Source organism: Elaeis guineensis, chromosome 4 (genome assembly GCF_000442705.2).
Source record: "Elaeis guineensis isolate ETL-2024a chromosome 4, EG11, whole genome shotgun sequence".
Classification (NCBI taxonomy): domain Eukaryota; kingdom Viridiplantae; phylum Streptophyta; class Magnoliopsida; order Arecales; family Arecaceae; genus Elaeis; species Elaeis guineensis.
This window is the reverse complement of record NC_025996.2, coordinates 3,522,856-3,535,755: the sequence shown is the minus strand read 5'-3', so window position 1 is coordinate 3,535,755 and position 12,900 is coordinate 3,522,856. Positions and strand designations below refer to the sequence as shown.

Genomic DNA, 12,900 nt, shown 5'->3' with positions numbered 1-12,900 from the left:
ATATGGCCAATTGGTACCCGATGATGTCATCTGGGAGATGTAGAAAGAAGAAGGCGCTGCCATCTGTGGATCAAAAGACGGTGGCATCTGTGCAGCATCTAGTGATGACATCTGCGGAATATGCGGTCATGGCATATGTGGAACATATGCTGATAGCATATATCTCATATCTGGCGCATCGGTTGCTCCATACCAAGGCGCACAGCTATATAGATCAACACCAATCGCCACCAATGTTCGAAACTTGTTCTCTCTATCTCACGCAGTATCCGAATCCGTTCGTCCTCATCAGTTGTAGATAAAGCACGACGAGCATCCAACACAAGATCCGACATAGAATCAGTCTACATAATAAAAATAAAATAGTCAATATACTATAAAATATAAAAAAAAATATAACACAAACAACATAAACTAATTTTCGTAGTCTTACCAAAAGATGCACAGCAGATTTTTCGCCCTTGTATCCAGAAACTGCATACCGAGGCTGTCCAATGACTCGCATTGTAATGCTAAAAAATCAAGCCATGTAGTCCTCGATATATGAACGACCTCTCAAAATAGGATCACCACGAATAATGTGATCTCGACGTGCATCCCAAATATCGATGTACTCTGCGTGTCTGATACGCTAGCCAATACGAGCTCTCTCTCGTCGATCAATACGATAAAGTCCCTGACTGGTATCAAACTGCTCTGGGATGCCCTGAATCTAACCAAACTGCCGCAGGACACGATCGAAAAGATGCCACTCTACCACATCAAAATAAATAAGTGGCACCCTAGCAGTCCATATGTCATGTCCAACTGTACACATCTGGGTAATATAGCTAATATCTCATCTGTATATGGCTCCCACATAAATTGATAGAGTTAAAATAAAAAAAATTAGTAAGCTAAAATTTTAATAGATTATGAATACTGTAAAATGATATTTGTAAAAAAATTAAATTTATCCGTCTATATGTATCAACTAATGTATCCAACTGACACCTATAAACCCGTGCCACTCTCGTCGATACGTGATGAACGTTGAATGCAACGCTCCATCTGTTTCATAATCTACTCATGTTAAATAAATTTTATCGGATTTAAAATAGTAAGTTTTAAGTAAAAAAAATAATATTTTTATACCTATATCCCAATGGTCCGTCTAGTCTGAATGGAATATCAGGATCATGCTGCTCTATGGCATCTCGAGCAACTATCATCGTAATGGACTAATAGTCGGCATACGCTTCCATACCCAAATCTATAAATTTCAAAAAAATCATACATGATATACCCAATGTGAACTATAATTAAATATTAAAAATAAAAATTTTAATTCACATACCTATAATAATACAATATAACCACCGATCTCATTCTGATCAGCATAAGAACCCCGACACATAGCTCTGTACAGGCAAGCTAGTACTGCACTGCCCAACTGAGTCTATGAGCAAAATGTAAATCCTCTAATAATGGCAAAAATATCTACTTCATCTTATTCGATGAAGTATCGGGTAATAGGACACCACCTAACAACCGCAACACCTGACCCCTAACATACTGCTGTACCATCTCCTTTGGTGCATCATCCTCAATATGAAATATCGATAATGATCATCCAAATACTCAATCCTGAGTCGTGAATAATTGAAAAACTGAGCATCGGACTCAAATCCTAGCAATCGCAAGCACAAAGCCTGCCACTCCGGAATGGTAAGTATGGGATCAACTCCGGTAACTGGATTGCCATCAATTGGTAGATCAGTAAGGATGCTGACATCCTGTAAAGTGATGGTCGCCTCACCAAATGAAAGATAAAATGCGTGTCTCTGGATGCCATCTCTCAAGCAAAGCAGTAATAAGACCAACGTCCATCTATATACGACCAATCCGATATACTCCATAGAATCCAAAATAGCATAAATAATCCAGCACTCTATGTGGGATGTCCTCTGTCCTCCAGAAGTCAGCATCAGATCATCGTAGACGAAGGTATCTGGGCTCCTGCAATAAGATATAATAATTAAATAATGTATACATTTTTTAAAAAAAAATTAAATAGTAAGAGTAGGATTGGAATGCTTACCCGCCATTTAAAATAGTCTGTGATCGATGGTGCTCCTGCAATGTAAGAATACTGCTGTCTCGAGGATCGGGATGCCGCAGATCGTAAGCCATAATACGCTAATGAATCTAAAATAATGATATTATCACAAGTGTATTAAAAAATAAGAAATATGATAGCCATTCATTTTATGAGAAATATATTTTAAACACAATATTGTCACACAATACAACTTAAACACACAATTCAGTTCATCTCTGGATATTAAACACATATATTCAAATATAATATCACAGAAATACATAAAATAATGATGAAAATACATCTTCAGAGCCTTTAATTTCTTCCACTGCTTGAAGTTGAAGTGTGTTGAAGTATCTTAGGATAGCGGCGGCGGTCATGACCCTGTTCCTCACAAATGCCACAGTGGTTCTTACTTCTTATTTGCATATCATCCATCTCATTTCGTAGTCTTGTTGACTTTGGTCTACCTTTCTGCTTGGGTCTCAAACGATGATGATCAGGAATACATTTGAACATACGTGTATGCATCCAATAATCTTCATGTGGTAATGGATTAAAGTCACCACTCCAAGCATTCATATATGCTGTAATTGTATATGCATCATCCAAAAAACCACTAAAATGTACAGTAATTTTTTGACACACAGCTAAAATATGTGAACATGGATATTTTATATGCTCTACTTTCCACAAGAATATTTTCTTTCAGCTAAGGTAACAGTATGAGAATTTTCTCTACCTCGTAATCATGCGCTTGCTCTCCTCGTAAGCACTTCAGATATACCTCTTTGAAGGTTAAATGCTATTACTCGGTGCTGGTTAGCTTTAACTTGATCTTCAGCAATCTTAATTGCAATATGAGGAATAAAAAGATTATTTGGATTCTCCTCTACATATTCAAGGCTTGGGCATGCCTCGTATTGAAGTATTTCATAAGACAATAAAATATCGTTTGAACACAAGCTATAATTGGCACATTTCTAGTTTCTCATAAAACACTGTTAAAAACCTCCGACAAATTTATAGTTAAGACACCATAGCACAGGCCATCATCATGTGCCAACGTCCACTTCTCCTTTTCTATCTCGGACAACCAGCTTCAAGTCTCTTCATTCACTGTTCTAATCCTACCCATGATAAAGTTGAACTTGCAAACTTGATGAGTGCTTCTGCTTGCCATACTGCTCTTTTCAGCTGCACATTTTTAAAATGAGTGTTGAAATTACTGCAGATATGTCTTAAACAGTATCGGTGATAGGCACGTGGTGGACTCCATCCAATAGACTCATCTACGATGGCATTTAATATACCTGGATGTCTGTCAGAAATTAATGATATGTGTTCTGAGCTGGAAAAAAAATCATTTAATATACCTGAATGCCCGTCAGAAATTAAGCATATTCCATTTAATATACCTGGATGCCTGTCAGAAATTAAGCATATTCCATTTAATATACCGGGGCTGCCGTCGGGGGGCTGCTGTCGCGGGGCCGTTGCCAGGGAGGGGCCGCCGCAGGGTGGGGATGGGGTGGGGCGGCCGGCCAAGGGAAGGGAAGGGGCCCGCCGCCGGCCAAGGGAAGGGGACCGCCGCCGGCCGACTGTCGCCGGCGGCCAAGGAAAAAGAGGGAGAGAGAGAGGAAGAGAGAAGGAAGAGGGAGAGAGAGAGAGGAAGAGGAAAAAGAGAGGGCGGCCGGCCAAGGGAAGGGAAGGGGTGGGGTGGCCGTCGGCGGCCCACCGATGGACCAACATCATGGGGGGGCGTGCGGGACCGCCACCAGCCGGCTGTCGCCGGCGGGCCAAGGAAAAAGAGGGAGAGAGAGAGGAAGAGAGAAGGAAGAGGGAGAGAGAGAGAGGAAGAGGAAAGAGAGCGGGCGGCCGGGCAAGGGAAGGGGAGGGGCGGGGTGGCCGTCGGTGGCCCACCGACGGACCAACCACATGGGGGGGCGCGCGGGCCCACCACCGACCGTCTGTCGTCGGTGGGCCAAGAAAAAAGAGGGAGAGAGAGAGAGGAAGAAGGAGAGAAGAGGGAGAGAGAGAGGAAGAGGAAAGAGAGAAGAGGGAGCTCACCACCATCGGGAGCTCGCTGCCGTGCCGTCGGAGAGGAGAAGGAACACGCGGAGAAGAGGGACACACCGGAGAAGAGGGAGAAGAGGGGGTTTTTTTTTGGGTCTTAAGGTTCAAAAACGCCAAAAGGGATGGTGTTTTCAAAAATGCCATTCCCTTTGATATTTTTATTTTATTTTTTATTTTTTTTATTTTTTACTTTTTTTATGATATTTTTAATTTTTTTAAATTTTTTTTAGTTATTTTTATGTGATTTTTAATAAAAAAATTAATTTAAAATAGAGATAGTAATTTGAAATGATAATTTTTATTTAAATTAAAATTATTTTTTTTAATTTATAATTTTTATTTTTATTTTTTTTCCATTTTTTCCCCTTTTATTCACTTTTTTTATGGTATTATTTTCAAATTTTTTGGAATTCAAATTAAAATTTTTATAATTTAAAATTTTAATTTTAATTTTCTCCCATTTTTGGCATTTTTTTAGGTATTTTTTCCTTTGTTTGCAATATTTTAAAAAAATTAAATTTAAATTAATTTAGTAATTTGACATGATGTTTTTTATTTGAATTATAATTAGAATTTTTATTTTTTAAATTTAAAATTATAATTTTTATTTTTAGATTAGAATTATAATTTTTACTTTTTTTCAATTCAATTCTTTTTCCTTTTTTATGGTGTTTTTTATTTTTTTTACACTAATTTTTTTTCTTTTTTCAGATATTTTTTAAAAAAATAATTTGAAATGGGGAGCCATTTTTTATTTGAATTAAAGTTAAAATTTTTATTTTTTTAAATTTCAATTTATAATTTTTATCTTTTTCCCATTTTTTACTTTTTATGGCATTTTTTATTTTTTTTATTTTTTTAATTGAAATTAAAATTTTATTTTTTTTATAATTTAAAATTATAATTTTATTTTTTTCTATTTTTACCAATTTTTTCTATTTGTATGACATTTTTTTAGGTATTTTTTCCTTTGTTTGGAATATTTTTTAAAAAAATTAATTTGAAATGGGGAAAGTAATTTGAAATGATATTTTTTATTTTAATAAAAATTAAAAATTTTATTTCTTTTAATTTTAAAATTATAATTTTTATTTTTTTCCCATTTTTTTTATTTTTTTCTTTTTTATGGCACTTTTTATTTTTTTAATTTTTAAGATTTTTTTCGGATATTTTTTTAAAAATATTAATTTTAAATGGAGAAAATAATTTGAAATGATATTTTTTATTTAAATTAAAATTAGAATTTTTTTTTTTAAAATTCATTCAAAATTATAATTTTTATTTTTTCTCATTTTTTATTTTTTCCTTCTTTTATGATATTTTTTTAAAAAAATTAATTTGAAAAGGGATTGTAATTTGAAATCATGATTTTTATTTAAATTAAAATTAAAATTTTTATTTTTTAAAAATTTAGAATTATAATTTCTAAATTTTTTTAGATATTTTTTTAAAAAGATAATTTAAAATAGGGATACTAATTTGAAATGATGATTTTTAGTTTTTTATAAATTTAAAATTATAATTTTTATTTTTTCTTTTTTTGAGAGAAAAAATAAAATCACCAAATAAAATGACGTTTTTTAAAACGTCATTTGAAATGGTGTTTTCAAAAACGTCATTTGAAATGATATTTTAAAAAATACCATTTGATTTGGTATTTTTTTTTTTTCCGTCCACATGGAAAATAGGTGGAATGGGGTGGTGACATGACAATCAAAAAATATCATTTTGAATGGTATTTTATACTGTTTGTATTATTTTAATAAATAAATTAAAAATTAAATTATTTTTATAAATAATTTTTTTTAAAATTAATTAGATAAAACACTCTAAAAGAAAGCGTATTTAGCACTCATTTTTATATGTCGGGACTTTGGGCCACTCACTATTCATATGCGCATGCTCTCGTTCAGCGTTCCTCATGCCCTGTGATGTTTTGTCTAATAACTTTTCCATTTGATTTGAAAGTAAGGTTAGCCTCGTGATGACAAAAAGCCCCAGCTCTTCTTTTTCTCCTTCTTTATCTTTTTAGTACAAATGGATGATTACATAATTTTAATTGAATACAATTTATAAAATCAAAAAATAAAAAATTCTACAAGCTCCATAGGCACATCTCATCTTATTGCTAAGTCTAATCTTTAGTATATTCAATGACATAAGAAGTGATCCAACCTATCGTTCTGTTTGTCCTCTCAAAAGACAAACCGAATAAACACTACGATAGATTGTTGAAGGGATATCTAGATATCATGGAGAAGTAGATGAACCTCTAGTTGTCTCATGTTGTCCTGGATCTAACCGATAATGATCACTGAATCGTCCTCTATATAAATTTTCTCCATCTATAGCTCCTATTTGGTACAGATAATACCAGCACAGATGGTCCAAAACTCAATTTCGAAGATAGAAGGCTCAAAAGATACGATTCTCCTACCATCAGCAATTTAATATCCGGACCTTGAATGATAAAGAAAGTGCCACATCTGTCATCCTTCACAGGATGATCAAAATTGACCTCGGATGACAAAGACCAACTTTAAAAAAAGCAACCAATAAAATATGATAGCCATTCAGTAGCAAAGGATATGTAAAAAGAGCAGACCAAAATAGCATAAAACAATACCCAATGTGTGGGGCTAAAAATGGCTTGGGTTGAAGCCCAGGCAGCAATCAGTTAAATTGTTATTGCTTGGACTAAAAACTCTGTGGAAATATACAATGAGAACAAAGGAAAAAGTTATTGAGAGCAGATTACCATGCATATAGTCTACCAGGCAAATAAATCAGACCAGCCAAAAGGATGTGAATGAGGGCCACGGCAGGATGCTCTATGCTTATCAGAAGACTAGTGCGGATGTATTTTAAAAATACTGTTACTGATCATTTTTGTTGCAGTGAGACAGCTTGTTTTTTTTAGACATTTTTTTCATTTCAACGTAAGATGCAAGATCAGGAGAGTCAAAGAAATATATATATCTATGTTTATGTCTTACCAGGAAAGGAAATATATATTTATTTCTCGATAATGGGTGCTTTCTCCATCATGGGCAATTCACGGTTTATGGCCATTGAAAGAATTATGTGCATTAGTTTGACGAGAGAGTCGTTTTTTTGATTTGGTGAACAGCCCGAGAGTCATCGTGAATGCACGCTCCCCGGGTCTATAAGTAGGGCGCTCGAATCCCCATTTCGGTACCAACCAAAGAACTAGAAACCACGAGCCACCTAGCTAGAGAGCCATATTAATTAATTATGGATCCTAGCCGTAGGCCTTTCCAATACAAATCTCTCTCTCCGTATCTTCTTCTGTCCACTGCCCTCTTCCTGCTATCCTTCTTCCTAATTCTTCACCGCTCATCAGCAATGGTAGTTGCTGCGACCACTGCTTCTTCAACCGTTGACTCCCAAGCGAGAGTTCTGCTCCACTGGAAATCCACCCTTCAAAATCCACACACCCAACAACTCAGTTCTTGGTCTCTTTCCAACAACGCGTGCATGTGGTATGGTGTCACCTGCACGGAGAGCAATGGAGGCCCAGCTGTGATCACTGCCATCAAGCTAGCTCGTGCGGGCTTGGTAGGTAAGCTCGACGGCCTCAACTTCTCTGCCCTCCCATCTCTCACCCTCCTCCACCTCCGACGCAACTATTTGTTCGGAACAATCCCACCCAGCATAACCACGCTTTCCGCTCTCACCTCTCTCGATCTCTCCGATAATCACCTTTCCGGCAATCTGTCCATCACTTTTGCTAGCCTCCCCAACCTGATTGAGATCGATCTCTCCTCGAACAAATTCACAGGCATACTGCCTCCAGAGATTGGTCAGCTCAAGAGTCTACGTGCCCTCCGTTTATTCGAAAACTATCTCACTGGTCCCATCCCAGGACCCTTGGTAATCTGACCAGCCTAACATTGCTCCGACTTCACGGAAACCTATTCTCTGGTAATATTCCCCATGAACTAGGCAATCTAATTAACCTCTTGAATTTAGCAATCTCAGACAATAATTTAACAGGTTCATCCCTTCCAGTTTGGGCAATCTTATCAAACTCAAGACTTTGTACCTAGGTCTAAATAATTTGTCTGGCACCATTCCTTGTGAATTAGGCAACTTAGTGTACTTAAGTGACCTAGATATCGCAGATAATCAACTATCCGGCTCTATCCCTTCCATTTTAGGAAACCTCACCATACTTGACACCTTGGACCTCAGCATCAATAATTTGTATGGCACCATCCCTCATGAATTAGGCAATCTGGTAACTTACATGATCTAGATATCGCAGAAAATCAACTATCGGGCTCCATCCCTTCCATTTTAAGAAATCTTACCATGCTTAACACATTGTACCTTTACACCAATAATTTATATGGCACCATCCCTCATGAATTAGGCAACCTAATGAACTTACGTGATCTAATAATCTCAACAAATCAGCTATCGGGCTCTATCCCTTCTATTTTAGGAAATCTCACCATGCTTGACACATTGTACCTCTACACTAATAATTTATCTGGCACCATCCCTCATGAATTAGGCAACCTAGTGAACATACATGATCTAGATATTTCAGAAAATCAACTATCCGGCTACATCCCTTCCACCTTAGGAAACCTCACCATGCTCAATACCTTTTACCTCAATACCAATCATTTATCAGGCACCATCCCTCATGAATTAGGCAACCTAATGAACGTAAGTGATATAGATATTGCAGAAAATCAACTAGTTGGCTCCATCCCTTCTACTTTAGCGAACCTCACCACTTTAATTGATTTTCGTGCTTTTAGCAATCAATTGTCAAGCTCCTTGCCCAAGGAGTTGGGTAATCACACCAACTTGGTTGCCCTACACATAGCTGATAATAATTTATCTGGTTACCTACCTTCACAAATCTGTAAAGGAGGTGCACTTAGACGTTTTACCATAGAAAATAACCACTTTGAGGGCCCCATTCCAAGAAGTTTAAAAAACTGCTCTAGCTTAGTTAGAGTTCGTCTTGAAAGAAATAATTTTAAAGAAATATCTCTGAAGACTTTGGGATATACCCCAATCTAGACTACATTGACATGAGTTACAATCAATTATATGGCCAAATCTCACCAAGTTGGGCATATTGTCAAAATTTGACATACTTCAGGATTTCAGAAAATCTACTTACTGGGAACATACCCTCTGAATTAGGGAGGTTGCTTCAACTAAGAGTCTGGACCTTTCTTCAAATCAACTTACAGGAGATATACCAAGAGAGTTAGGTACCATGAGGTCATTGTTCAACTTGACATTAAGCAATAACAAAATATCTGAAGTGATTCCCTCAGAGTTTGGAAATTTGTCCAATCTAGAGATTCTTGATTTGTCTAACAATGACATCAGTGGCCCAATACCCCAACAATTAGAGGGTTGCATTAACTTGCGCACCTTGAAATTGGGAAAAAATAAGCTGAATGGGAGCATTCCTTCTCAAATTGGAAAGTTAGAAAGATTGCAAGATTTACTTGATTTGAGCCATAATTTTCTTGGAGGAAAGATACCATCACAACTAGCAAGTTTGACATATTTAATATCATTGAACTTGTCGAACAATAATCTATCAGGTGCCATTCCTTCATCTTTTGGAAGCATGCTGAGTTTGTCATTAATTGATGTATCATACAATAATTTGGAAGGCCCAGTCCCAAGAAGCAAATTGTTTCAAAATGCTCAAGCAGAATGGTTTATCCATAATAAAGGTTTATGTGGTGAAGTGCCAAGTTTGCCTTCTTGTGGATCAGCCACTGTAAGCACTCGACATTCAACTAAAAACCATGTTGTACTCTTTGCTATCACTCCTATAATAGGCAGCTTGGTTCTTTTAGGCATGTCTATCATCATCACTGCAGCTCTTTGTAGGAGAGGAAAACCTACAAAGCAAAAGGATAACGATGTTATTATCGGCGATTTATTTTCGATATTGAATTTTGATGGAAGAGTCACCTATGACTATATCATCAATGCATCTGAAAATTTTGATGAAAAATATTGCATCGGGAGTGGAACATATGGCAAAGTTTATAAAGTAGAACTTCCAATGGAACAAGTGGTGGCCGTTAAAAAACTTCATCCAATAGAAGGAATGTTTGATGGGAAAGGTTTCGAGAGCGAGATTCAAGCATTAACTACAATTCGTCATCGCAACATTGTGAAACTTCATGGGTTTTGCTCAAATTCAAGTTGTAAATTTCTTATATATCAGTACATCGAGAAGGGAAGTTTAGCTAGCAACCTTCATAGTCAAGAAATAGCAAAGGAATTGAATTGGGAGAGAAGAGCTCGTATTATCAAAGATGTGGCTCATGCTTTATCATATATGCACCATGATTGCAATCCATCCATAGTGCATCGAGATATTTCTAGTAATAATGTATTATTGGACTCTGATTTCAAGGCTATCTTTCGGACTTCGGCACTGCAAGAATTTTAAGATCTGATTTATCAAATTGGAGCAAACTAGCAGGCACAGTTGGATATACTGCCCCAGGTAAGTCATGCTTCCAATTTCTCCTCATTATTTTAGTAATTTTATTTGTAAGTTATATGTCTCATACTTTACATTATTTTTCTATTTCAATGTCTTACGTAGCTTACCATCCATTTGAAAACAGGATTAGTATCTTATATCTTTCATTTATGAATCTATCTATACCAAAACTTGGATATTTAAATAAAAACTAGTGCCTATAGATAATTAATTTTTTTAATGACAATTATATTATTTAACTAGTAATCATTTCAAGAAAGTAAAAGAAATAAAAACCACTACCATGCATAAACTTCAATTCATCAATAATAACATTTATTTTACAAATATCAAATTATTTTCAAAAAATTAATATATAACTTAAGGAAGCCAAAAATTGCATCTGATAGGTGGAAGAAAGATTTTGGCATTTTTGTCAAGTTTCAAAAAATTATTGAAATTGGAAACAAAAAGAATATTCATTTCTTTACATTTTTGCAGAGCTTTCATACACAACAAAGGCGAATGAGAAATGTGATGTATATAGCTTTGGCATAGTAATATTAGAAATAATAATGGGAAGGCATCCGGGTGATCTTGTCTCCTCTCTATCATCACCAAACATCCAACAGATGTTATTCATTGATATGTTAGATCAACGTATCTCACCTCCCACAGCTTATATGGTAAAAAAAGTGCTGTTGCTGGCTATTATAGCATTTTCATGCATCCATGGTACACCACAAGCACGGCCAACCATGCAAAGGGTATCTCATTTATTCATAAGTGGCAACATTCCAACTATTCACGAGCCATTCGATTCAATTAAATTACATCAATTATTGGAGTTTTTAACATAGATGTAGTGCTTAAAAGCTACAAAAATCTAATGTAGCTCTTTCATGTCACATGGTATAAGTTTTTGTAACTCTATTCTGTTTTTACCTTCTAGAGATACCATCATATGAACTTCTATATTATTGTTCTCATTCTCTGTTCTTTTCAACAAATTTGAGGGAAGTGTCTCACTTCCTCCATTTTTGCACCCCCCCCCCCCCCCAAAAAAAAAAAGGCTTTACTTTTCTTTTATGTGTAGTGTCGCCACTTCATAGGCGGCCTATGATGTCAAGATCTATGTTATATTTTCAAATGGAATGATTTTTTTGATGGATCAATGAATATTAAAAAGAGAGGGGAAACACAAAAGACTGTGACCAAACACTGTGATATAACCATGGCAACGTTCAAAAATTCTAAATACAAAGGAGGCTTCTTTTTAGAATTGTATGCATAGCCATAGCTAGTTGTCAAATTGACAAAAGCATGGTCGAGCAAGACTAGCGAGATAAACTTCTACCATGGCTCTCAGAAGAAGAATTAACAATTAATGAATTTTAACTGCTTTTTTCAAAAAAAATTAAATCTTTGAATCTTACTTAATGATTGGATAAATAAGAAAATAGGAAAGACAAGGAAAGAAAAGATTTGAGGAATCTATAAAGAAGACAATGCAATCCTTAGTCAATAACAAATATAACTAAATCATTAAGGCACGATATGGAACACACATCAACAGACATGTAAAAATCCTAAAAACTACTCTAGATGACGCCAAAACTTTCCCATGTGATCAAATTCTTCTAGAAAAGCCACCTAAAGTAATTTCTCTGACAAACACTCTAAACTAGAAATATCCTAATTTAAGTATGAATTTTAATCTATTCAAGCTCCACATGGATGCTAATAGTTTTGTAGGCTCATTCTTAACTCTCTTAGGTCCGTGGTTCAAGGTTGGTTAAGACCATGGAGCCTATTCACCAAACCATTGCTGCTAGTCATTATTCAGTTCACCATTTCAAGGTTGGTTAAGGCCATGGATTCTCGCTTGACCATGCTAATACATAAAGTTGTCTTTTCCTTTACTCGGATTCGGATGGACAAGGCCTAATCTACTAAGATTAAGATGTCTGTTGCCGAAAGTGATCCATTTTAATGCCCATTTCTGTAGAACAGGTATGTATGTATTATTTGCATAGAAATCCTGCAAGCTCCTAAGAATTTGCTAACGATGTTTGTAGTAAGTAGATGCCTGTGATATCCCTCTGCAAATTTGGAAGCTATCTAAATAGCTAATGATGTTAGTAGTAAGTAGAATAGGATTCTTTTGCGACTATACTACCTTAAAGAAAGCCTATTTAACCCCGACTTTATACCTCGGGCCCTGCAACCATCTCATCATTTC

The 12,900-nt window shown here is 35.7% G+C and overlaps 1 protein-coding gene across 1 annotated transcript; it reads left to right on the top strand.

Moving 5' to 3' along the window:
* The first annotated feature begins 7,372 nt into the window (after positions 1-7,372).
* On the top strand, positions 7,373-11,671 carry LOC114914124 (uncharacterized). The gene is given in 8 exon segments (XM_029264335.2): positions 7,373-8,039; positions 8,042-8,173; positions 8,176-8,415; positions 8,418-9,176; positions 9,179-9,358; positions 9,361-10,584; positions 10,587-10,679; positions 11,160-11,671. Coding segments are annotated over 8 exon segments (3,615 nt in total). The 5' UTR covers positions 7,373-7,411; the 3' UTR covers positions 11,519-11,671.
* The last annotated feature ends 1,229 nt before the right edge of the window (positions 11,672-12,900 follow it).